At 39.6% G+C, this 24,408-nt stretch overlaps 1 protein-coding gene across 1 annotated transcript in view; it reads right to left on the minus strand.

The window, feature by feature from the left end:
• Positions 1 to 2,933: 2,933 nt before the first annotated feature.
• Positions 2,934 to 24,408, minus strand: part of ppp2r5b (protein phosphatase 2, regulatory subunit B', beta) — a 31,423-nt gene continuing 9,948 nt past the window's right edge. The window contains exons 2-13 of the mRNA XM_029526021.1: positions 18,101 to 18,297; positions 16,076 to 16,177; positions 15,320 to 15,412; positions 14,942 to 15,072; positions 13,957 to 14,016; positions 11,313 to 11,421; positions 8,560 to 8,613; positions 7,667 to 7,717; positions 7,463 to 7,582; positions 7,177 to 7,304; positions 6,007 to 6,108; positions 2,934 to 4,987 (exon numbers count right to left, since the gene is read on the minus strand). Of these exons, the coding sequence (XP_029381881.1) occupies positions 4,759 to 4,987; positions 6,007 to 6,108; positions 7,177 to 7,304; positions 7,463 to 7,582; positions 7,667 to 7,717; positions 8,560 to 8,613; positions 11,313 to 11,421; positions 13,957 to 14,016; positions 14,942 to 15,072; positions 15,320 to 15,412; positions 16,076 to 16,177; positions 18,101 to 18,297 (1,376 nt within the window). The 3' untranslated portion in view covers positions 2,934 to 4,758. The remainder of the gene's footprint in view (positions 4,988 to 6,006; positions 6,109 to 7,176; positions 7,305 to 7,462; positions 7,583 to 7,666; positions 7,718 to 8,559; positions 8,614 to 11,312; positions 11,422 to 13,956; positions 14,017 to 14,941; positions 15,073 to 15,319; positions 15,413 to 16,075; positions 16,178 to 18,100; positions 18,298 to 24,408) is intronic.

Here is a 24,408-nt window from a genome sequence, read left to right on the forward strand (position 1 = left end):
GGAAGCGCTGCAGTTGTGTTTCAGGTTTTTGGACATTTTCATCACAACATAATGAGATATTCCCAATATATAAAAACAAAAAGTAGACTGATCACTGGACTCACTGAATGCACATTTGGTGATGCATAACACATCAATTTCATGAACTGCTGATTGATTTTGATATGGGAATGAATATAAAGCAATGACTGCCTCAAAAAAAACAAAAAAAAAAGAAGAGAAAAATTAAAGGTACCATTGGAAGATAGTTTTTGCAAAGATAGTTTTTGAATATGTTGTTCCCATTTTGTATTAGTTAATCATTTGTACTGTGCTTCATGAGGAGTTGTGTTTGTGGCTGCAAGATGAATGAAACTCCAAAATGACCAAACATTTTAGCTCTGTTTTGCTCTCCACCACTGCCTGTGAGAAAAGCCAGGCACACAATATTTAACTGCATTTTTTGCTGATAAAAGCTGCACACCTGTGACATGAAATGGGGTAGGATAACAGATTAGTCTGGGGATTGAAAAAGCAGCTAACAACTTTCGGACCCCCCCTCAAAAAAAAAATAAAAATAAATAATAATAATAATAAAATAAAATAGATAAATATTCATTACTGCATCTTTTAAATGTGCAATGAAGGTGAAGAGATGACATTGAACTTGGTCAGACACAAAGAGGACACAAAAAACCAGCTCGACTCCCAAAGTGTTTTCTCAAAGTGGTTTCATTTTTAGCACATAGTTTTTTTCCTCCATTCTACACCCCCCTGTAATGTTACGTACAGTAGTAAGCCTCTCTACATTCAAACCCCCCCACCGCTGTGTTGGTCCCCAAAATATACATCTTCTTCTTCTGCATTGTCTTTATCATCTTCTCTAAGGTTTTTCTTCAACACAACAAACACAGACCATTAGGCAGACAGTGCAAATCTAGAAATTCAGTGAAATTGCTACGTAATGCGGTTGTAGGTTTCGGTAACATATTTTCATTCTGTTGCTGTTGCTCTGACTTATTGCCATTCTATCGTATCTAACTATGCATTTTCTTTCCTCTGTCATTCTCCTTATCTGTTTTTATCTTCACTGGCTGCTTTCATCGCTACTTCCCATTTGTTTAAATTTGGCTGACAGAAGCCGCAGGGAAGCAATGTGACAGTGAAAGCAGCATTGGATGGCTGTTTGTGGGGCGACTCCAGAGCTCTCTGAGGACACTCTCCTCTCTGACTGCCCTTTCTGGAGAAGTTCTAGAACGGATGATCGGCTTCCAGAATCAACGTCATTAAGAGTTCTAGAAGAGTGGGAACTGTTCAGCCCCACTCCCTTTCTGAGTCAGCTGACTGACTGACAATAACAATCAAGAGGGTTTGTGGATGAACTAGCCAAAACAAAATCATAAAGGAAGCTGAGTTTTATGACAGTAAGGTCAAGTTTGTCTATTTTCAGTCGTGTTCATGAGGGTTTTTTTTTTTTTTTTTGGTTTTTTGTTTTGTTGCCTGAATCGAAACACTGTTTGAAATCCAATACAGGGGATGGTTTGATTTTTGTATTTTTGCACAGGTTTTGAGGTGTTCACCTAATCCATCAGTGCACACTATTCTCCTATTCTGTGCACAGCATTTAAGAGAGGTATGTGTCAGTGGTTCCTAATCTGGGGGGGTCATAATACAAATCTTGCGGGTCATAGGGTTAATTATAAGGAAAAGAAAATAAAACTTTTTGCAGAGAATCCCAACTTAATCTTGTCCTTTTTCCAGGTCTCAATCACATCCCACAGACATCCGATGATGGGGCTTGCCCAGATGCCATGGAGAAGGCTCAGGTGCCGTCATGCGATGCTACATTAGGAACATCATTTACCGGATGACGGCCACTGAGCTGTGTCCAGGTCCACTGAGCTACGCCAATCCGCTCACAAAGACCATGAGACATAATTGCAAGCTACAGAAAAATGTGGTAAGTGAACTTTTACTTACAGTATTTTTTACATTATATTAGGCCTCACCAACAAATGTGCTGGAAGTTGTAACTTGGACGTTACATTTAACCCTCGCAAATGAAATGAAATGCAAAACTGCAGCATCTATGTTTGAAAGGGGTGACTTTTCTCTGTACAAAGATGCAGTGACGGATTAGTTGCGACCACAGCTTGAAAGATTAGAACGTGAACAAAATCAAAGAAAAGAAAAAAAAAAACAACACTTGCTTCCACCTCAGTAAAACTCTAAATACCAATCTGAGAGCTGCAAGTTGAATGGATTTCAAAACCTTGTTGACTCAGGCATGACTTGAAGTGAGTGTTTTGCAAAACTGCTGGTTCTGAAGAGTTTCTGAATGTTTGGTTACGAAGCAGCCAACGGGTATCTCTGCATCTCAAGTGTCAAAAAACACAATCGATTTGTTTTAGGATACATTCTGATTCAAACCCATGAAGGAGAGAAGGAGAAAGAGCGAACAAGAAGCAAAGAGGGAATAATTTTCTCTTGTTCTCTATCACTGTATCTACACACGTCTCATACTCACTAAGTCACTCACTGTTTGCACACCAACACACACGCACACATGCACACACCCATGCACAACCTGACCGTCATCTTCAAATAAGGTTACATTTCCTGATCAAATAGAAAATAAATAGTATCAGTATCAGTTTTCCACAAAATGAACAAGATCATACAAAACCAAGAAAATAAACAACATAATTACAAAGCAAAATCAGTTTTCATCAAATAAATTTACACAGAAAGTACCTTTAAGACAATGTGAATATCAAGGACGCAACAGGAGTAAAAACAAGAGTGGGGGGGTAAACATTTTAGTGTGACATCCACTTCTTGTTTAACCCCCCTTAAAAACATAGAGTATCCTGAAAGAATGAAAATATTGCTAAAAATAATTTTTTTTTTCAGTTTTTTTTTTTTTTTTTTCACCCTCTCTTTGTCCTGTCACTGTATCATAATGATCAGACAAGAATAAACTGATTTTTGTTGGTTCACACCAAAAAAAAATGATCATCATCGTGGTTGCCATCAAGCAGCGTCAGGTCTGCTGAACTTAAAGGAACAGACGCTCTGGGTTCAGAAATCTTGCTGGATTGTGGTGCTTTTCTTTTGGTTTGAGATACATGGGATGCACTTCACTCATCTTCTGTTAAACTCTGTGTTGGGTGAGGCCTTCTGATCTACTTGGTTCAATTTCGACTGTAGGTTGCAGGGCTCTAAACTTCAACTCAATAAAACGTTACGTAGCCAAATTGTGTCCCTCAACATCAAATTGAAAGGTATTGTGTGGAGTGTTTAGACAATAGTGGGGCTATAGAGGTGTGTTTTTATGGACACATGCTAAAAATTCGTGATGGAAATCAGGAAACACATTCAACTCATCTAACAGGCATCAAGGACACACACAGTGTGATGAATTGAGTTACACTTACTGTAAACAAAACGTTAACAAAAAAAGAAAGATAATACAGTCATGACCTTTAAACGTGGAATGTTTTGGGATTTTTACACAGAACCCCTTTCAAATGCACCCAACACACTAGCAACATCCAATATTTCAAAATAACAGAAAAACACTCACCACGAATCCAGCGCATTCCTCCCCTCTTTACGATCTGTTAAAGGGGAATTCTGCGGAATTTCAGCACTCACATTATGGCCTCATACAGTTAACATGTGATGTGAATTCAGAATTCGAGCCGGCTTTCCCCTTTATGGTATCTGCTACACTAGTGTTTCTCCCATAATACACAACAGAAATATCCAGAGACATATGTATATATATAAAAACATTATCATCATCATTATCAGTAGTACTTAGAGTAGAGTAGTAGTAGTAGAGTAACAAGTAAGAAGAAGGAACATTATTGTACTTTATATCATTATCATCTTCATCAGTGGTTATTTGACCTTGAGGGAATTTGGGCTCGACCTTTCATTGAACCCAACAGAAAAGGAGAGGAGTTAGCGCCAGAACACAGAAGTGTGTGTGTGTGTGTGTGTGTATGTGCGTGCATGAGTGCATTTCTATGAAATATTTTTGCTGCATTAATCAGTTGTTGGTGTGTAAGATGATGTTTGACCTGGATACACTCTGTAGCTCTGTCTTCTCATATTTACATTAATTATGTGCCTGTATTTGAGTGTGTGTGTGTGTGTGTGTGTGTTTGTGTGTGTGTGTGTGTGTATGAGGGTTTGTGGGTCTGGTCTGGTTTTGGGACATTTGTGTGAAATTGCTTCTGTTGTTAATTATTAATGTATTGTGCTATCCACGCATGAAATAAGCATCTGTGACCAAAAGATAAATACGAGGCACAGTACAGACTCGGTTGGTTAAATGTGAAGACAAGCTAGACACATGTTAAACTCGGTTAGTGTTGCACCAAAAGAGAAATTTCAACTCTTATATTGAGGCAGGTTTGAAGCAGGCCAGCTACCAATTTTAGGTACTGACCTGCAGTTTAAGAAACCAGCCTCTGTTTTAAAATGACAGTCTGCACTTTTGGGCGATATTCATCTTCTGATCTGCAACATAATGTGTGTACAGCAAAAAGTGAACCAGTTTCACACAACTCTGTCAGGAAAAAAGTACATTTCTTACCTTGGATCACTGAGTTTGTGCGCTTTTTTATAAAAAGCTACCCCCTCGATGATACAAGATAAAAACAGGATTTGTTTTGTACCTTTCTCTTTCTCCCAACACTTTCACCATCAGCTTCTTGTCTTCTCCCTGTCCCCTAACCCCTGTGTTATTCAAACGCTGCAGAGCGGCACCTAGGTGGCGCTCTCCGCAGCTCCGGAGGAGGCCCCACTGGGTTTGGGTTCAGGCTGGTCGGAGTGACCTGTCTGCGGGGATGAAGGGGTTGATGGGTCCCCTCTCTCGCCTCTCTCCTGGAGGTTGCGTTGGTTTCTGGCAGCCTCTGTGAGCATCTGCATCCGGCGTTCCTGATGCTCCTCCAGGCCTCGCCAGAGCTCCACACGCTCCCTCTCTCGCTTCAGCTCCCTGCAGGGACAGGGCGAGGTAAAGAAGAGAAAAAGAAAGGGATGAGGAAAAGAGGATCGAACGAGGGAGGTAACCTGGTAAACAAGTTGACTCGTGGCGGTAACTGTTCAAATGAGAAACGAAGAACAGGATGACAGAAAGAGAAATAGACTGATACAAGAAGAAAGGCAGCGATAGAACAATGGGAATGTGATTCCTGTTACAGCTCTGAAAACTCCTTGAAAATGCCAAAATGTCAGACTGAAAGTTTGACATTTGGCACATGTATTGGTTCTTTTCTAACTTGTACAAGATGACAAAAGTAGTTACATATTAATTAGTTCCATTTTTATTTTTTTAATGTAACAGCAGGACTCTGTGATGTGTGCTTGGTTAAATACCATTATGTCTTTAGAGCAGCAGTCTAACACCCACAGGGGCATTTAATAAGGATAATTGGCATGCTATATTATCTCGCTATGCTGAAACTATATTTGTCCATCTTGTACCTAAAAATGCTTACTGTAATGTTTATGTTTGCTGGGAAAGCAAAAAACCTTTTGATTAATATCATTCAGATTATAACAGACTTTGGCCTGACTGCTTTTACTCTTAATGTGCATGACAGACGATGATAGATGTAAATGCCCCTGCACACCGTCAGCGACTAGCTTCTTCTTCAGCCTCAATGCTAAGCGAGGCTAAACACATCGTGTCCACACAGTGATCTCCTCATTTCCCGCTTAGGCGGAAAACACATCCAACTTTTCTCAAAATGCTGAACTCTTACTTTGGATTTCATTCCCCTCTATCTTCAGTTTGAAATGGGGTCATGAAAAAGTGGAATTATGATCCATGGTCTGTGTTCAAAGGATGACCTAAGCAATACATGCTTACAATGTGAAATATAATGTGATGGATAATGGAATAAATACCGTCTGAAACATGACTTAAGAGCCTCCTATTTCTTCCCCTTGTTGTCACTGTTGTATCCAGTGACACAAACACACACACACACAAAGGGAGTGAGTCACACTCACTTCTGTTTCTCCACTTTGTAGGAGGCAGTGAGGTCATCAAACAGCTTGCTGTTCATCTCCATGAAGGTCTTCAGCACATTGTAGATCAGAGACACGATGGTCCTGGAGGGAGGGAGATAGAACATAATTCATCTGGCTGATCATCTGTCCCATGTGATTGTAGGCTAAGAGACAGGAAAGCCTGTGCTTTGGGGGGGGGGACTACATTATTGGAAACTGTATGTGTCTAAATAACAACACTTGGGTCACTCCTTTCGTATAGGCCTGTTTTTTTTTTTTGATAGGATGTTTTTGCTGAGTTTGAAACAGCTGTTAAGTTGATATTAGCATTGCTGGGAAGTCATTAAGTGCGTAAGAAAGTAAAACTTTTGCAATACTTCTAGTATCCTCATTTTATTTATGTATAAGCAGAAAATATAACTTGATTTTAAAAAGATATTGTATTCCACTACATCCATTCAGCTGCTTTAGCTTAGGTTACTTTACAGATAAACAAAACATATGATCAGTTATCAGACTCAAACTCTGCATGAAGAAAAAATATATTAAATAAATGGATGATTAGATAAATTTGCTTATAGTAATAATAGTCCAACAGTATGCTATTTATATAGCATACTATACTATAATATAGCAAATCTCAAATGAGTAATTAAAATACTTAACTTAAATAGAATATGCATATACGTTTTCCAGACATTTATTTTGGATGATCTGATTTAGCTCACGGATCATCCAGATCTGTGGCGTTAGGGTTTACTGTTTATTCATTGCCCTCTTCATTTGGCGAATGTTGCAATCAGATCAAACTGCACAGCTCTGAGTGCTGCTTTTTCTTCCTCACAGAAGTTGAACAATCAAAAACTTGGTGCATTCTTCCTGACTGAACCCGGTTTGAGTGTTCAGCTGTGTCTTAAGGCATCTGTTGAGTTAGATAAAGGCCAGTGCTGTGGCTTTTATCCCGATTGGAGTTCTCTATAAAACACATTTCTCCCTCGAGTTGGGCAAAAGGCCGACTGGGAGTGCTTTCAAATGTGGTCATTTTCCATCCAAACAGAGATAGAGCTGAAGGTTACAGCCAGTTTAAACCAACAGCTAACAACAAATGTGATAAATGGAATTATGAAGTGCATTAATTTGTGTGTGTTTGTGTCCATGTGTGCCACTGACTGGTTCCAGTGCTCCTTGGAGACTCTGTACAGCGTGGCGAATACCAGTGGCAGGATGACTTGACAGTTCTCCTCTATCAGACTGAGGATGTATTCGTTGTTCCAGAAGTAAAGTGCCCGCTCCGCAACCTAAACCACGCACGCATAAACACACAGATGCACACGCACGCCGTTTTTCTAGCCTGCTTCAATGAATCATGCTGTATTGATTTAATGACTGGGTATTTTTCCAGTGCCACAGGACACATTTTTGCATAAGACATTGCAGCATGGTGTGTGGTCTTGACCTGGAAGTGAGGGCTGGAGATACAGGCTGCGATCTGTTTGAAGAGCGGCTCCTGGACCCTGATGAACTGAGACGGCTCAATCACATCTAGGATCTCCTCAATCTCCCCCAGGAACATCACCTGAACACACAAACACCTGCACTTTTCAGACAGAGAAAGGAAGAATAATGTTCAAATGCTCCTTGCGGTTATCTGATAGCTCACCTCTTTCTGCGTGCAGGTTTTTGGCCAGTACTTGAGCAGCCCTCTGATGATCTGCAGAGAAAATATGAAACACACAGATGAAATGCATGAAAATAAATAAACACACAGCCATTAGCTCAGCAGGACAACTGGCTGGCTGGCTGGCTGGCATCCATCTCTACCATCTCCATTAACTCCTCATGTGTGGCTAGTGCATTTCCATGTCTGATGTTGAATTATGAACTTGGCACTGAGTTTCATTATTTTAGTTCTTATATTGGTGAATGAGTTGGATGACCAGCAGAGCTGTCAGCTACTGACACTGACTATAACCTTTTTCTGGTCATTTTCTGGTGACTGGGAATAATATTAAAAATCATTTCAGTTTATAAACAAGTCGTATCTTATATTTGTAGTTTTGTCTATCATTTTGATGAACTGTTGTTATTTGGTGGTTGTTATTTACAACAGATCCTTGTAGTGATAAATATTCCTTTATTCACTTTTATTAAGTTTTGTTTTTATCTTCACTGACCTCTGTGAAAACTTCCTAGTATGTAACTGTGTCTGTTACTGGTCAGAGAATTCATCAGTGCAGTGAGAGTGAGGCAATGGAGAACAGTACAGCTTTGGGCCTCAGAACCAAAACAAAGAGCTTTAAAATGTTAAAATGTTTTGTAGAGCAGGAGGAAGTGCAAAGTTGGGCAATAAGAGAATCGCTTTAAAAGAACCCATTAAGTTACTCCAAAAAATACTGTTTTGTGCTGTTTTAAAGCTTCTGTGGAACTTCAACGATCTGACTTTCATCTGACACTGGCCGAAACTACAAAAATAAAGCTATCGATAATTAACAAATCAGAAATGTCCTTTTAAATCTGATTATGTCACAAGTATAGCATCAGAAACAGTCTTACATATTCAGTGACTGTAGCATCTTTCTCCATAAACTGCACCACACAGTAGGCCAGCTGAAAGGACAGACAAGATGAGGTTAGAAAACACACACACACACACACACACACACACACACACACGAGAGAGAGAGAGATATTCCCTGAAGCTGTCAAGGAGACAAAAAGGATCTTAACACTTATCCCTCAGGATTATACATTGCTAAAGATCGGAAGATCGGAAAGACAAGTTTTCCAAGAGTTGTGTGTGTGTGTGTGTCTTTGTGTGCAGCTAGTTCTACATTGGCCCCTCTTAAATGATCCGCATTCATTTCCCATTATTCAGTGGATGTGTGTGTGTTTTGCGGTTGCCCCCTCCACCCAGGCCGGTTGCTGTGGCGAGTGGGCACCGTGGTGACGGAGACTGTGTGTGCGTGTGTTTACTTCGGAAGGAGTGATGTCACACACACAAAGTCCCTTAAGGGCAATGTGAGATAGAGTTTAGACCTCTTGTCTCTGTCTCTGTCGTTTCTCCTCTGTCCCATTTATACTTTTGCGTTGTTTACTAAATTAATCTGCTGGTCCATTTTATAAACATGTTCACTTGTTGGGAGAATAAATGTATGCTGAACTGTCCAGAGTTATAGTTAGAGACAGCAGAGGCGGTATACTGTCAGATATTTGATTTGGCTGTTCTCTATCTTCTGTTGTATAATCTCTTTGTCTGATTGTTGACCTGTTGCTCCATTGTCCACCTCTGTGATGTCTGGACATCTTCTTTGCTGTTTAATCCCCCTTCCTCCTCCAAGCGTGCCTTTCTTGTTTGCCTACTCCACTTGCTCCATGCCTAAGTTTCCTATTCCTCACTTACACCACAACATGGTTATGGAGAAGGAGGGAGCGGAGGCTAAGATAGGAACCGGTGAAAGCTTGGATGGCTTCAATGAAAAGACGAGCAGTTGAAAGAAGAGGATAAAAATAAAGGTGCAGAGCGGTCAATCTATTTAAAGCATTAGCGAGGTATTAAAGAAATAACTTGGGGTAATAATGATGTTGGATTCTGTTGTCAGGTCAGGCTTTGTGAGTGAAGGGGGCAGTTCTTAAGTTAAGGATTATGGACACTGTTGTCTTTGAAAGGCTGAGCTTTTACAAATATTGATTTTTCAAGGCTACAGGTCGAATTAAGTTCTATTTTTCGGGCATGATAGTATTTAAGAGAGTTGGTCATACGTGTGACTTTGTGACCTGCACATTAAAAAGTAACATTAAAAGGTCTTTCAATATTTTTATTGCTGTTTTCATTGGAGGAAATTTTTGTCAGAATTTTGTCTCTTTTTCAGACTCCTTTACAACAAGCTTACACATAAAAAGTGAAATCTTCATAGCTTAGCTAGTTATTTTTAGGACTGAGTTCCACTAAACATACTTCCTCTTCATGCTATTTTGTGCACATTCTTGCACAAAAAGTGTGACTTAAGTTGCAGCAAGGACAAATGACCAGGATGTCAAGATTCCTTACAGCAAAGCACAGAATTGCCCACCCAGGCATTAAAACATAAAACTAACTAATATACACAAAAAAATAAAATAAAATAACCAACTGGGACCAAGTGAAAGCTAAAGACATTGTCAGTTGTGTGGCTGGTTGACCTGAAGTGGTTCCACAAAGTAAAAAGATTATTTCACCAATCAAATCAGAGCATTAACATCATCAGTCAAAGAAATGTCCCCTCTGCTTTTTTTATATTTGGCCCCAGGAAGCGTAACCATGTCACTATAGCTCTAACAGCTGTTATTACAATTCACTGACATAAATATAAATGAGAAAACCCTTCACAGACTGCAGGGAGGATGAGTCAAATGTATTTCACAGAGTTGAGAAACCTTCTCTATTCTTAAAAGGTGCAGCTTTTACTTTATATTTTGATATTTAAATCTAAAACTGGGTCACTCATGCTCAGCAACACCTCTCGAGCGCAAAACTGATGTCCACTAGCTCCATTTCCCCCATGACCCTGTCAAACCGAGTGTGTGCGTGAGCCTGTGAATAATGTATGTGTGTGAGGCACAGGGAGAGAGACAGGGAGGAGAAATGTAGGGCACGGTGATGCTGAGACCCAGAAAACACAGACACAACCACCCACTCTACCACCCACGAACAAATACACACACACACCAATTTGTGGAGAACAAACTGTACCTGCATAATCAAAGAATGTGTGACACAAATAAAGTGCACAGGCACACACACATGAACGCACAGCAGACTGAATACCATCTGTGTCATCAAATATTATGTTAACCCAAACAGGCATATGCATAACACAAACCAAACATACACACTCAATTCAAAGGTGAGTGTGTCTCTTTGCAGTGTTATCTGTGACTCAACTCCGCCCCTTAGTGGCAGATTCCACACACTGCAGAACCCCTGAACCCTCGAGGGTTGTTGTGAGCAGTCACATGAGATACTTTAACTTCTTCGCTTTATCCTTTTAGGTGCACATTTTATTGAAACGCCTTCCACAGGACAGGTAGAGGAGCGGGCACAGCCAATCAGATGCAACAGCAGGTGGTCAGAGTCTTTATAGCCAACAGTCCAGTATGTTTTAATCAGAAGAAAAACCACACACAAATCCTAAAGGATGTAAGGATTCTGGGTTTGATTCAGTAGCTTCAGGTTTTTAGGGTGTGATTATGTCCATCAGGATTTGATTTGTTTTTGTGTATTTTGGTTTCACATTAAATACGAATGGGTGTAATTCTCATTCACTGACCTGTGCATGGAAGATGGAAAGGGACTTTGCCGTGTGTAGAGGGATGAGGACCCGAACCAGGAACTGCTTATGTTCGGCCTTCAGAGGCAGAGCGAAGCCGTTAATGATGCTGAAGAGAAGAAAAGAGAACAGTTACAGTCACAGTTTGGGGACCTTTAGTTTTCTATCATTTGTGAATGTGATTTTTTTTCCACTACTGTCACATTGTGTGTTACACAGTTAGAATATGTTAAGTCGACTCACTTGAAAATGCGTCTAATGAGTACTTCCATTATTATTTATTTCATTATTTAATTAATCTTTCAATAAAAAGATAAACGTTTAGCAGTTTTACGAAAGGTGATAAACACAAAGATTATTGATAAATGAATGGCCAGATGACTGATTTATCCGTAGTAAAGCTCTATTTTATCTATCTATTTGCATGCCAGTTCACATTTGGGTTCATCTCTGTGCTGGAGTCTATTCTTGTTTCAGGTCCATTTCCAACTGAATGGACAAATGCGTTGCCTGCTCTTCACTACGCCACTGACACAGTGCTAATTCAGTCTGCACTGAGAAAAATATGAGCAGCCAAGAAGTGGAAACTACACTTGGAAAGTGTGACTCTTATTCAGCAGCTGTATGTGAGTTTTATGTTGGCCTGGGTTTACCTGTGTGAGGCCAGACTGCCTATCTCTGCCGGCCTTCATTTGTCTGTTTATCCCTTCAATAATATCTCGCTCCTGTTGTTCCTCTAATCTGTCGCTCTGCCACTCTTTCACCCTTTTTCTGAATGCCTCCTTCTTCTGTGTTTCTCTCCCTCTTTCTCAACAACCCATCATCCTTCGCTCATCTTTCTCTCCTTGTGTTTTTGTGTGGGAGGAGCTATAAATACCTCTGTTACCACCAACATGAATACAAACCTCTCTCTCCTCTCCTGCTCTCCCTCCTCCCTCTTTCCTCCTCTTCTGACTCACTTGACTGTTCACTTACTCATCCTCCCTCCATCTCTGCTCACCTTGGATTAATCCCCTCCTCTTCATTGCTCCCCTTTTTTCTCTAGAAGCTCTCTCTTAATTTTCCTGGTTTGATCATTTACAGATTAAATGGTTGTCAGCGTTAGAGGAAAAGTTTCTCCTTTTTAATTAATTGTTATCTGGGAAAGAAACACATTGAAATATTCACAAACCATTCAATGTGTAATATAAATTAAGCTTATTTAAAGGCATATATGCCTCATTAGAGTCAAATACTTTGCACTGTAGTAGTTATGTGTCTCAAACATATAAAAAAAAATCCTGTTGTCCCTTCTTCTTCTACCAATCCTACCTAAAAGGTTGGGATCTTTTAGTTAAAGAAATTGCTAAAAAATTATATATTACACATCATCACTATAGGCAGAGTATCTACCCCTCTATGTTTATTGTCAGAAACATTGCTTTAAGTGACAGAGAAAGAACACAAGTTCTAATCATAAGGAGACACTGGTCTGTAGGGCCTCATGTTTAAGAAAATTAAATGGCAAGTGCCAGTGTAAATTAAAAAAAAAAAAAAATCAAACATCAGGACTGCAACACAACGGTGTAAACCATCATGCTCTAAAGACAAAGATTCCGCTGGATGTACAGCCACATAAACAAGTGATCGATTTCAGTGTCAAAAGTATTCTCATTGCTGATGTTTACTCATATTTACAGAATTGTTTCTTGGATCAATTAGTTGACTGCTTGGCGAGACTGAGTAGCCAACACAGCATCCCTGAGATGAAAGCAAACTTTCAGGGCTTTCTTTTCAACAATGAATACAATAAATGCACTGACAAAGTAACTAGCCTTTCCTTTTATGGAGCCTAACTAAGGTTTGGACGTGCTCTTGGATTAAGTTAGGTTACCTGTGTAAAGTTTCAATTTCCTCCGAATTAGACAAGACTGAGGAGGAAATCTGACAGAATTGGTTTTGTGTTCGATTGTTGCGCTTTACAATATGTCCTCTAACAATGATACACCAAGCTCACAGCCCAGTCGGGTTATCCTGCAAATGCTTGTCTGTTAGAGGTGTTAGACTTTCCCAAAATCCTATATTCTTTACCACCACCATCAGACCATTTTGAGAGTAGATATAATCACCTTGTTTATATCCAGCCTCCATTTTCTCTCTCTCTTTCTTCCTCTTTATTACTGTCATCTTTCACTTCTTGCTCTCATTGATTTGTGTGAGAGCTCAGGCAGAGAGCACAATGTGTTTATCAGTTTGTCTTGCTGCTGTGATCTCTCTTTATTTCTATCTTCCTCATGTTTCTTTTACTGGCCGTAGAGAAAACAAACTACACAAACTTCTGAGTCATCTCTCATTTATGTCTTTAATCTGCCTCTTGTTACTGTCTCTATTTTCCTGTCACCCTCCCACACCCTTTACTCCCTCTCACCCCCTTTTCATCTTTCAGTACATAGTGCTTCAGCGCCATGCTTATGCTATCTCGCTATTTTTTCTAGTTTTATTTTTTTTATTATTTAATTCACCGGGTCCCTCACTGTCTCATGAATTGTGTGTGAGTGTCCATTATTCAATTTTACTCGAAATACATTGGTCCGGCTACGATATAGTCTACCATGCAGTAGTTCAAAATGTGCGTGTGTGTGTCTGTGGATGTGTGGATACAAACCTGCCAAGGATTTCCAGCAGCTCTGCGACTCCGTTGAAGTGCTCAGTTTCATATATGAACCTGAAGATCAGACACAGCACAAATGCAGAGATTGACAACTATGCATCCGTAATCGTGATCAACAGTGAAAACAACTACAAGGAGAACAAATGAAGAACTAATAGAACTCTTGCCAAATAATTCCTTTTCATTTTCTTTCTAAAAGACTTTATCAATGTCATCACTGTGATGCTATCAATGCTCTTGTAGAGAGACTTGAGGGAAGAAGAGAAACAATTGGAGCTAATGAAAGATGATTGCCTTGCAGCTGTCACAAGGCACAACAATTACACTAAAAGCAGTTAACTGAAGCAGAAAAAGAGGTTTTTGCAGCATAGCAGCTTCACAATGTTTGAATTATATTGAAAATACAACAAAAGACAACGATTCAGCGTCTTGGTTTAGGGTAAGGATGAAACACAATTGTACACCAGTGCACTTTTGTTTGCCTTTGATGAGATTTACGTGGCTACACAATGATTCTGCTCTTGATGCAGAACTGTCACTGCATCTTCTTTTTCATAACCAAACTGCTATTTCAATGTTTCTCATGGTCACATTTTCCATTAAACCCTATGCTTCCTGTTGCCTATTTCTTATTTTACCAGAAAGTAACTTAACATTTAGGGAACACAAACTTAGAAACAGGAATTAAGGAACTGTTGCCGAAACCAAAATTCTTTCAGTGTGTTTGCTTTGTTCCTAAAGTGCCTGAAGCCCAGAAAAGATTAGATTAGTTAGATTGATAGACTGTTATAAGCCTCAACAGCCAGTGATAGCCATTAATAACTGCTGGTTTAAAGGTGTGGACTTCGTGTTGTTAGGCCTTTATACAGGTGCAAAATACATTACACATTTTCCTCCATGCTACACTAATGCTCTTTCTTTGTTAGCTAATGCTATACATAGCACCTTTAAATCCTGACCAAAGATTTCAACTCGTTACCTGAGGAAGATGTTGTTGATCTGTTTACGAATGTAGGCTCTCAGACCCAGCAGTTTTCCATAGACACGGTGGAGGATGGTCTTTAGGTACTCCCTCTCCCTGGGGTCCTCACTGTCAAACAGCTCCAGGAGCTACCCACAAATAAGATAATTACAGACATAAATGTTTGTTCAGTATAATTGTACTAACATCCTCACTACAACATTAAGCACCTAATCCAACTTTAGGTATAAATGCTTCAGTATTTTTCTCATTTCATCATCATAGAAATATATCTTTACCACCCACAGAACAGAAGTAATATCAACATTATTAAGAAGAAACATGTTTTGAATTTAACAGACAACATTTCTCAAGAATGGGAAGAGAGAGGATTACCTGCAAGACAAATTTCTGGTCGACATAGCGCTTAGCCATGGAGGGCTGGAAGTCCGGGCTCTCCAGGAAACGCAGAAAGAACTCATAAACCAGCTAACAGAGTTAAAAACAGCAAAAAGATCATGGACATCAGTAAATAAATCAAGCAATACAGGAAAACACAATGATGGCATTTGCTTTGTGGTTGGATTCAGGTTTAATTTTAATTTTAACCACTAGGAACAGTGGAAATGTTGCAAGTTTTAATAGGAAGCTAAGGTAAGATGCTATGACTTCTTCTTCTTCTTCTTCTTCTTCTTCTTATTATTATTATTATTATTATTATTATGACTTATCTATATTAAGAGTGATATTAATCTTATCCTCTTTACTTATGTTTTGACTCATCTGTTCCTGAAGGTACAGAAGGGAATGTACCCCAATCCCAAATGTCTACTCTTCTTAAGCTCCATTTTGTGACTCAGGCAGATAAAGCAGTTACTGTGTGTTTGTGTGCAGATAAATGCTGAATGTTGCATTTAAACACCTGGTGGGAGCTGTGTGCCTTATGGCATCGTCTGCCCTCACAAGCATAATTCAGAACATATAGTAGGGCCAAATAGCTTGTGAGAAGAAAATGCCAAAGTCATCACATCTTGCTGAACACATCCTTTGAAAAAAACAACTGTTCTTTTCTCCTTTACCTCAGCAAATGTATACATTTGTGTAGATACGATCAGATTTATTACAGCATGACTTTATGCAAACAGTACTTACCTGCAGATGAGGCCAGGAGGCTTCCAGCGTCGGTTCATCTTCTTCAGGGTCAAACTCTGGGTTCTCACTGGGTGGGAGAGTCCGGAAGATATTTACAGAAATCTGAAAAACCACAAAGGAGGAGGAAGAGGAGGGATGTTAAGTAATGGGAACAGAGGGTATGAAAAATGCAAACGTAAAAGGGAATTGTACACAGGAAGGAGGTAAAACATAAAGGAGAAGCAGGTCAGGGAGAAAGGTGGCGTGAAAAAGGGTGGGAACAGAGGTTAGCATGTTAAAATGCCCTACTTAAGTTTAGAGGAACCCTACCCTACAGGGAAAGTTAGGTGGTGCTATCATCTCTCCAGTGTTACGCAGCAGTATCGCAATACGATAGCAGATAACTGCCCAATAAAAAGAAGAAACTGCTGGTGGTGAGAAAAAAAAAAAAACATTATTTTGAAATTGTAGTCTTTACCAACTGCTTTTCGTTTCTGTACTGTTGTAAACAGGTTGCGCCATCTTTTAATGCAGCTCCCAGACTGAGTTCCAAGAACAGCTGATAAGTCATGCAGCCTGACTGCTCCCTACGTCATGATTTATTCAACTAATGCATTTCCACTGCTTAAACTACAAAGCAAAAAGCAAACATGGTAAATCCCGGAGCCCCTTTTATTTAGGAGCATTTTCTTTTCCATTCTTTCTCACTGTCCACACTTAATGAAACTTCCCATTTTGAGAGGAATAGGGCTCATGGCCTTTGACGATGAAAGCTTCTGTTTGATTTGAACGGGTTTGACTCTTTCTCCTCCTCTTTCTTTTGCTACAGTGAACATTCTGTGTGAATACTCTCTTAACCCATTCTCACTCTTCCCGTCATGTTTCCATCCTTGTTCTTTCACAGCTTTCTCAACTTATTCTCACTGCTGCTTAGTCTCCAGGCCAGTTTCTCCCCCTTTAGCATTTCTCTGTATCACTCATGTATCTAATGTTTGTGAAATCTTTATATTATATATCATCTTTATATTACACACTATATGCTGCAACTCAGTTGGTTGACACATACAATATGTCAATGCATGTCAAGCTCAATAAGCTAAGATGGTAACATAGTAGACAATATACCTGACAAACATCAGCATTTTAGCATTTAGCTCAGAGCACTTGGGTGCCAAACTATATCCAGCATTGTTTCTGTCAATCTCTGGTTGCCATGATATATAGCCTACTAATATAACATAGCAAAAAGTTATGCCGAATTTTCCTCTTTCCTTGTATAATATTTATTACATGTTGCTGAAGTTTAGCTGTAACTTGTGTATTTAAAATAAAATCCACAGGTTCTCTTATTGGCCACCTAATAATTAAAGCTTTTTTAAGCTTTGGGCCACACATTAAAGCCGATTGTGCTTCCACCCCATCCTCTGTCTTATCAGCATTTTCACATCCTCTGGGTATCGCTGCTGCGTAGCATAAGCTAAATCCTCTGCACATTTTCTCGTCTTTTCTCAATCCCTCCTTCCTCTCCTCCGTATATCCCCTGGGATCTCTGGGGCGCTCTGTTGGTGTCCACTCTCTCTGCTCTATCTTCCCCTCCCATCCCCTTTTCTCACCATCTGCACAGTATATTACTTCTTAGCGCCGTTCGCAAGACACATCTTTCCTTTTCTACATCCCCTTTTTTTTCTTTGCTTTGTCACCACCTTTGTTTAGAGCGTGGAGTGCTCAGCTTTAAACTGCACTGTCAGCCTTCTCTCTTTTCCGTCTTCATCTCTCCTTGCCTTTTTCCTTGATATGGGTTGAGGCCTTAGTTCGATGGTGATTGATCTGCCTGTGGAAATGTATGTCTGGCATTCTATATTTCTTCTGCTTGTATACATTTTTGTATTGATCAATTTGTTCATTCACTACCACATTTGTTTGTCGCTATCTGTGCTCCAATGTTTAGGAGTTTTGCTTTGGGTTTGTTGTTTTTTTTTTTCTCCCCCCAACAGCTATACACTTTGCATTTTCCCCATTTGTCTTTCATCAACCGTCCATACCTACCATCTTTATAGCCTCAGGGTAGAGAGGCTCTATGAGGACTCCTCTGCTAGTGGCCACGCTCTCCACCAGCTCATTGAGCGCTGCACGTTTGATCTCCTTCCCCTTCAGGTCTGCCACACAGTCCAGGAAATCAAACAGCACGCAGCACTGCTGCAGTTTCTTACAGAACAGGTCGTGTAACTCTGCCACCGGGGCATCTGGATGATTGAGATGGAGCAGGAACGAAAGAGGGAGAGAGAAAAGGTTAGGCAAGAAGGTTAAAGGGGCAGAAAAAGGTAATACAGCTCTGCCAAATCCAATGGCAATCCTAAAGTAGGGAACTGTTTGAAAGAAAAGGAGTGTGACAAAGTAACCTGGAGTATTCAGAGATGTATTCTAAAGGCTAGGTAAGAAGAATAGACTATAAATACACAAACACCAACACACACAGAGGGTAGCAAACATACATACACACACATCCACACACACAGTACTTTACTCCAGAGGGCTGTGCTGTATCTCAGTCCCATTAGCTGTCACTTTTCTTCTCCAGACCTGTTTGTCACAATGAAACAACCTGCTGCTGACCGTCAGATTTAAGCCTTGCACCTCCTAAAACTCCACTTTTCGAAAATGTGGCGATACCCATGGATTACTAAACAAGCAAAATGAGTTTTAAACTGATTCCACGCGCCTAAAGGAGCGTGAAGCTCATCAGTTTTCTCTGCAAGAGCGTTATGCAAAAGAGCTAAGAAAAAAAAAGAATGAAAATTAAGCAACCCTTCACATTAGTTGAGACATTTGTAGAGACCTGGTGAAAACCAACACTAAAAGAAAAACGGCCAAGATTAAATTGCCTCTGTCGGCTAAATCCAACCCGTAGAATAAATCTACCATATGTAATGCTGGGAATTAAAATCGTCTCATCATACAGATGCTGCAGTTGAGAATGAAAGTCATCATCATCTTTGCATCCATTTTAAATAATTCACCATCTAATAAGAGCTCCCTCTAAAGTTGTTTATACGTGCTATATTTGCAGTTGATAGATCATTTTGTAACTACTCATTCTTTAGGGTTGTGACTCAGGAGGGAGAGCGAAGTCCAGAAACTCCCAGCTCCTGAAGTCTGCAAACATGGGAGAGATATAATAAAAACAATCAGTTGCAATTTTTAAAACCACCACCACATCATATCTTTACAGCACTGGACATGTTCTTGATAAGCAGTTTTAAATAGGAAACGTGGCATTGAGTCTATACATTAAATACCTGTCATGGTTTGGATGGTGGTTTTTCAGATTGTGTTACTGTATACTTACAGTGTCATTAAAGCCCATTGACCTGCTTTATAGCCGTCCATTGGAGCCCTGTGCATATAATCTCCCTTTTGGAACAAGACAATAGAGCTTTACCCCCTGGATACAGTCAGCCTAGACTGACTATGCAGTTGGACAGAGGATGAGCCAAGCCTCTTTTGAACACACACACACTGCAGCAGCAGATTAGATTTAACCCTTCTTAACCCCCAGGTGGGAGTCACAGGAGGGGTAAGGGGGTCCTGACTGGAGTTCTTCCAGCCCTGGATCCCCTCAAATCATGTGTGCGCGAGAGGACCATCTGCTCCCTTTGGCATCTTTTGTTGGCTGCACAACAAAAGATGAGGACTGCCCTTTGCTTGATGTGTCGAGGACAAAACTCACATTCCTTTGAGACCATTGAAAGCGGCCTTTAATTTTATCAGCTATGACTAATTTCTCATTTTTGACCTGTTCATGACATGACTTTAATTAGGTTTTCCTTAACTTCCTTTACACCCTTTTTACTTTCAGTGTAGATATTTACGAGCTGGCCCACTGAGCTGAATTTAGCGGTCTATTTAATCTTGAATTGCAGCCATTTCTCAGTGAGCGTGTGATGCACAGTTTTTGACTCCTTGTGATGGAAAAAATAAAAGTAAAAAGTTCGAGGGGGAGAACTATTTCTCTTGGGTTTGTCAGGTGAATAAATGTGAGCCTAAGATGTGCAAGGTGGCCACGTACCCCTCTCTGTAATCATGTCTTCTGGCTGGTTAAAATAGCTACAACTTCAGTCTTTTCATCCTTCTGGTGACCCCTCACCACTCCATCACCATTTTCTATCATTTTCTTACATCATTTCTCTACCTCTCTTTTTTACCTTTTCCTTCCTCACTTCCTAATCTATCCTTTTATATCCCTCCTAACTATTTGTCCTTTCCTGATTTTTCAAAGCTCCCCATTTTTCTCTGTCTTCTGCCCTCCTCTCTTGCTCACCCTCTACAGACGGACTGTGAAGGTGAAATATAATTCATTTTTAATGGAGAGTAATTGTATGAAAATGTGCCATGCTGGGACTGAGAAACAAGAACAGAGTGAGGTGAAAAGAAAAAGGGAATGATAAACTGCAAATGAGTGTCGTGGAGAAGGAGACTGAGTCAGGAGGTGTGAACAACAGAGGAAAACTGAAATGAAAGAAGGGACTTGGTGGGTCATGTGAGAGCAAGTGTGGGAGAGTGAAAAGAAAGAAAATGGGAGACGCAGACTCAGATTATGAGACGGTGGAGAAGCCAAACTGATGTAATACTGAGTGAAGTGAATTTCAGGTTTCCCTTTGGTTCCACTGTTATTAGGCCAACACAGGTTACTCCAGTCTCATTGGCTCAAGGCAGCTTTTAATATCATGTCAGTGCAGTGACTAGAACATTAACTAAGATCTAAATCACTGCAAGGGAGTCAATAATGATTGAGCTATTTTCATGTTTCTGTCAATCCTAATTGGTTTTGAATAACTGCTGGGCTGCGACCGTAAAATTTAAGCTGCAACAATATTTGCATGTAGTTAAATTTTACGTCTCCATTTATCTGCCTTTATTAACTCTAGAGAGTCCCTTGAGATTTGGCAAAGTTGCATTACCACAATTATAAAAGCTTATTAAAGCAGTTTGGTACAGTAGTCATACAAAATCCAAGGCAGAAGAAACGCAATCACACACATCATTTCATTTTAGTTAACTGTAAGTATGTCAATAATACTATTGCCCTTCAGGTGACTGTAAAAAAATAAAGCAATAAGTAATAAATTCATTTTGTGTTTTTGAACCATTTAATCATAACTTTGAAGTGTATTTTCCTTGTTGAAGCGGAGCCCTTCTCACCACAGATAGCTAAGTGGCAATTCAAAAGTGAAAATGGGAAAAAAGCTTTTAAAAAAATAATAACCCAAAGGTGTTAATCCAATTTAGACATAAAAAGATAAAAAAGAAATGAGTCCAAAAAGTTTTTTGAAGACTGAGGGAAGTGCTGTTTAGTCACACACTTGAACTCTTATACATGCAAAAGAAGATCTGAGCTCTGTTGTATGATATCATTTGCTAATAAATAATAAAATATTACATTGGTGAGCATTTATCTGTTTCATAATAACAAACTACTTTTCTTTCACAACATCCAGTGATTGATTTCCCAATTGAGGACTAATAAAGGTTAAAGCAAAGGAAGGAATATAGTATGTATACTGTTTATCAGCATTCAACTAAGGATGCAAACATTGTAAAATGTGTCCCAAATGTTTTTCATTAAAAAATAAGGCCAGTAATGCTCTCCAGTAGTTGGGCACTAATTTCTGTCAAACGTTACTTAAACAGTAACAAACTTTACATTTTTGCTGCTCTATGGCAGCAGAATACAATATGATCATGACCATCTTAATTTTAATGATTTCAGTTTTTATACAACAAGGGAGCTTAATGGCACAGAGGAATAAACTGTGCCAAGCTTTAAGATACATGGAAAACCCATGTTTAGTTTTGATCCCTGAATGGGATTAGTTGACCATAAGAAAAATGTAGAGTGTGCCCAGATCCTTTAAATAGACAGAAGGGGAAGAGAGAAGCTGCTAAAATAAAAAAGATGACAGGAGCCACATTAGAGAAGAAGACAGTGGTGACATAAAAAAAATAGTGAGAGCAAGAAGAGAGGGGATGGATTTGGTGAAAGAAGCAGGAACATATACAGCTGAGCAGTGCCAAGCAGCCTGCTTCAAAACACACACACACACACAGCTGCACAACTCTAAATATAGTCCTGCTGAAGAGACAGAGAGGAGAGGAAACAGGAGGGAGGAGAGGGGAACAGTATAGGGTTAAAAGATGACATCATGCCCTTCCATCACAAGGAACCTCCCTTCTTTTCCTCCCTTGCTCCCTCCATCTTTTCCCTTCCTCTCCACCCATCCATCTCTTCGAGGGTTTTTTTTTTTTTTTTTTTTTTTTAAATCAGAAAACACCTCTCAAGTCTCTCAATGACAGTAATTCAGTTTGGGGCCAAAAGTGTGACTGAGAGAGACAAGAAAAAGAGGTGGACAGCTACAGTTTTAGCTACCATCCAAACCGCCTCTGCACCTCAGTCATTAAGCGCACACTGATGCTCAATGCACAGATACAGTGACGCAGAGAGGAAGATGGGAAGGGAGGGGAAAGGGGAGAAAGAGACAAAAAAAAAAAAAAAAAAAAAAAAGGATGGAGGCAGCTAAAGCAGAGAAAGACACAGTTAAAAATAGTAGAAGGAGCTAGAGCAGCATCATAAGTGAGACACCATGCAGTGTAAAAGTCAGGGCAGTATAAATATCACCTTAAGGGGTTTAAGTGACGTGTTCTGAGTCGGACTCTAAATAATATAATCCTCCTGATAACACATTATCTATCCACAACATGACAAAATGTCTGGGAAACATGTACAACACATTATCTATTGCCCTGTTCATAAAAGGCATGGTGGGAAATAGGATTGAGGGGGGATAGAAGTGGAACAAGCAGGGATATTATCGTGTGTAACTGACTACATCCTTCTTCTGTTGCCCTTTTCGAGATCTTCACAAGGCCTGAAGAGTAAACAACAATCTACCTGCTGAGAAAGAACAGGACAATTATCCTGCTGCTTTAAATCAGAGCGGCAAATTCTTGGAATTTGTCACTTGGTGCCAGGTCTAAGAATAGGTAATGAGAGCTGCTGGGTATTAGCATAAGAGATGTAAATGGGGCTGTACATGTTGCTGATAATCAAGTCCAGCCTGCTGACAGGAAAACAGGGGAAAGTGGCACATTTTTGGACAGGTCTGTGGTTTCTGCTGAGGATCTGATGTTTTATTCCGCTCGGTAAGCTTGTCTGTCAGTCAGCTGGAGATCTCAGCAAATTATGAACAGATTTCCATGACGTTTGGCACACAAATCGATCTTGGGACAAAGAACAATTCATTATATGAAACATATCTGGGCGCAGAATTTCCACCTCACTGGAGTTTAAATTATCCTCACCTAAAATGAAGACACAAAGATATCTGTGGGTTCAGTGTTTTGAGTGACAGGATCCATCTTTCTGGAATGAGCATATAATGATATTGGCAGGCCCTCAAAATATTTTACCTTATAGTGGGATTACTGACTAAAGGAAATTTAGAATTAAGTCCACTGACAAAATATAATTATTTTGTCAATCACAACTGCATATGATGACTGCAGTGTTAATGCAGTCTCAGGTGGTTGAGGTACACAAATAATGATTAGGCTCGTTTGAACTGTAACTGCAGTGTAACTATTGAATTTAATGTAACGTGAAAGCAGTGAAACTTTAAATTGGCCCTACAGATCCTCGCAGCGGTATGTAGTGTTTTGGCTCCTTTCAGCTGATTGCTTTGGTTTTACAGCTGTAAACAACTCGATAAAATAGTGCAGTAAACTGCTGTTATATATATCAGCAATTGGTGAAGACAAATGCAGAGCAAAGTGAATATTGAAGACTTCAAATCCATACGTAGGTCAAAATTAAAATGTTGACCTGCGTATGGAAGTGTTGTTATCTGATAACAGTACAAGGAGGGAATAACATGACTTCACTGTGCTCTGGGATTTGTAAAGTGTTTTTTCTAAAGATTATAGTTGTGAAAGGAATTGAATCTCAAATGCTGTAGGAGGGTTAAAGGGTCAAACTCAATTTCATTTAATACTACAGGAATATTTGCCTTGGATGGAGTCCTTTGCTTTGAGTTTCTGAGAACATGTAAATTTTCTTTTTCTTTTATGTTTCAGACAAAACAATGATTACCCTAAAACAACACATGCTTATAATGCCACTCTCTATTTTCCATGCTTCCTACTGAGGAGATTTACAAACTCAGAGTTTTATTCCAAGTGAAGAAGCCTAACATCTCTGTCTCATTTTCCACCACTTATCCATGAGGCTGATCTCTACCATCTGAAGAGCATAAATGAACTGAAATAAGCTTATCATTAATAAATAACAATGAAAGTGACAG

Source organism: Echeneis naucrates, chromosome 18 (genome assembly GCF_900963305.1).
Source record: "Echeneis naucrates chromosome 18, fEcheNa1.1, whole genome shotgun sequence".
Taxonomy (NCBI): domain Eukaryota; kingdom Metazoa; phylum Chordata; class Actinopteri; order Carangiformes; family Echeneidae; genus Echeneis; species Echeneis naucrates.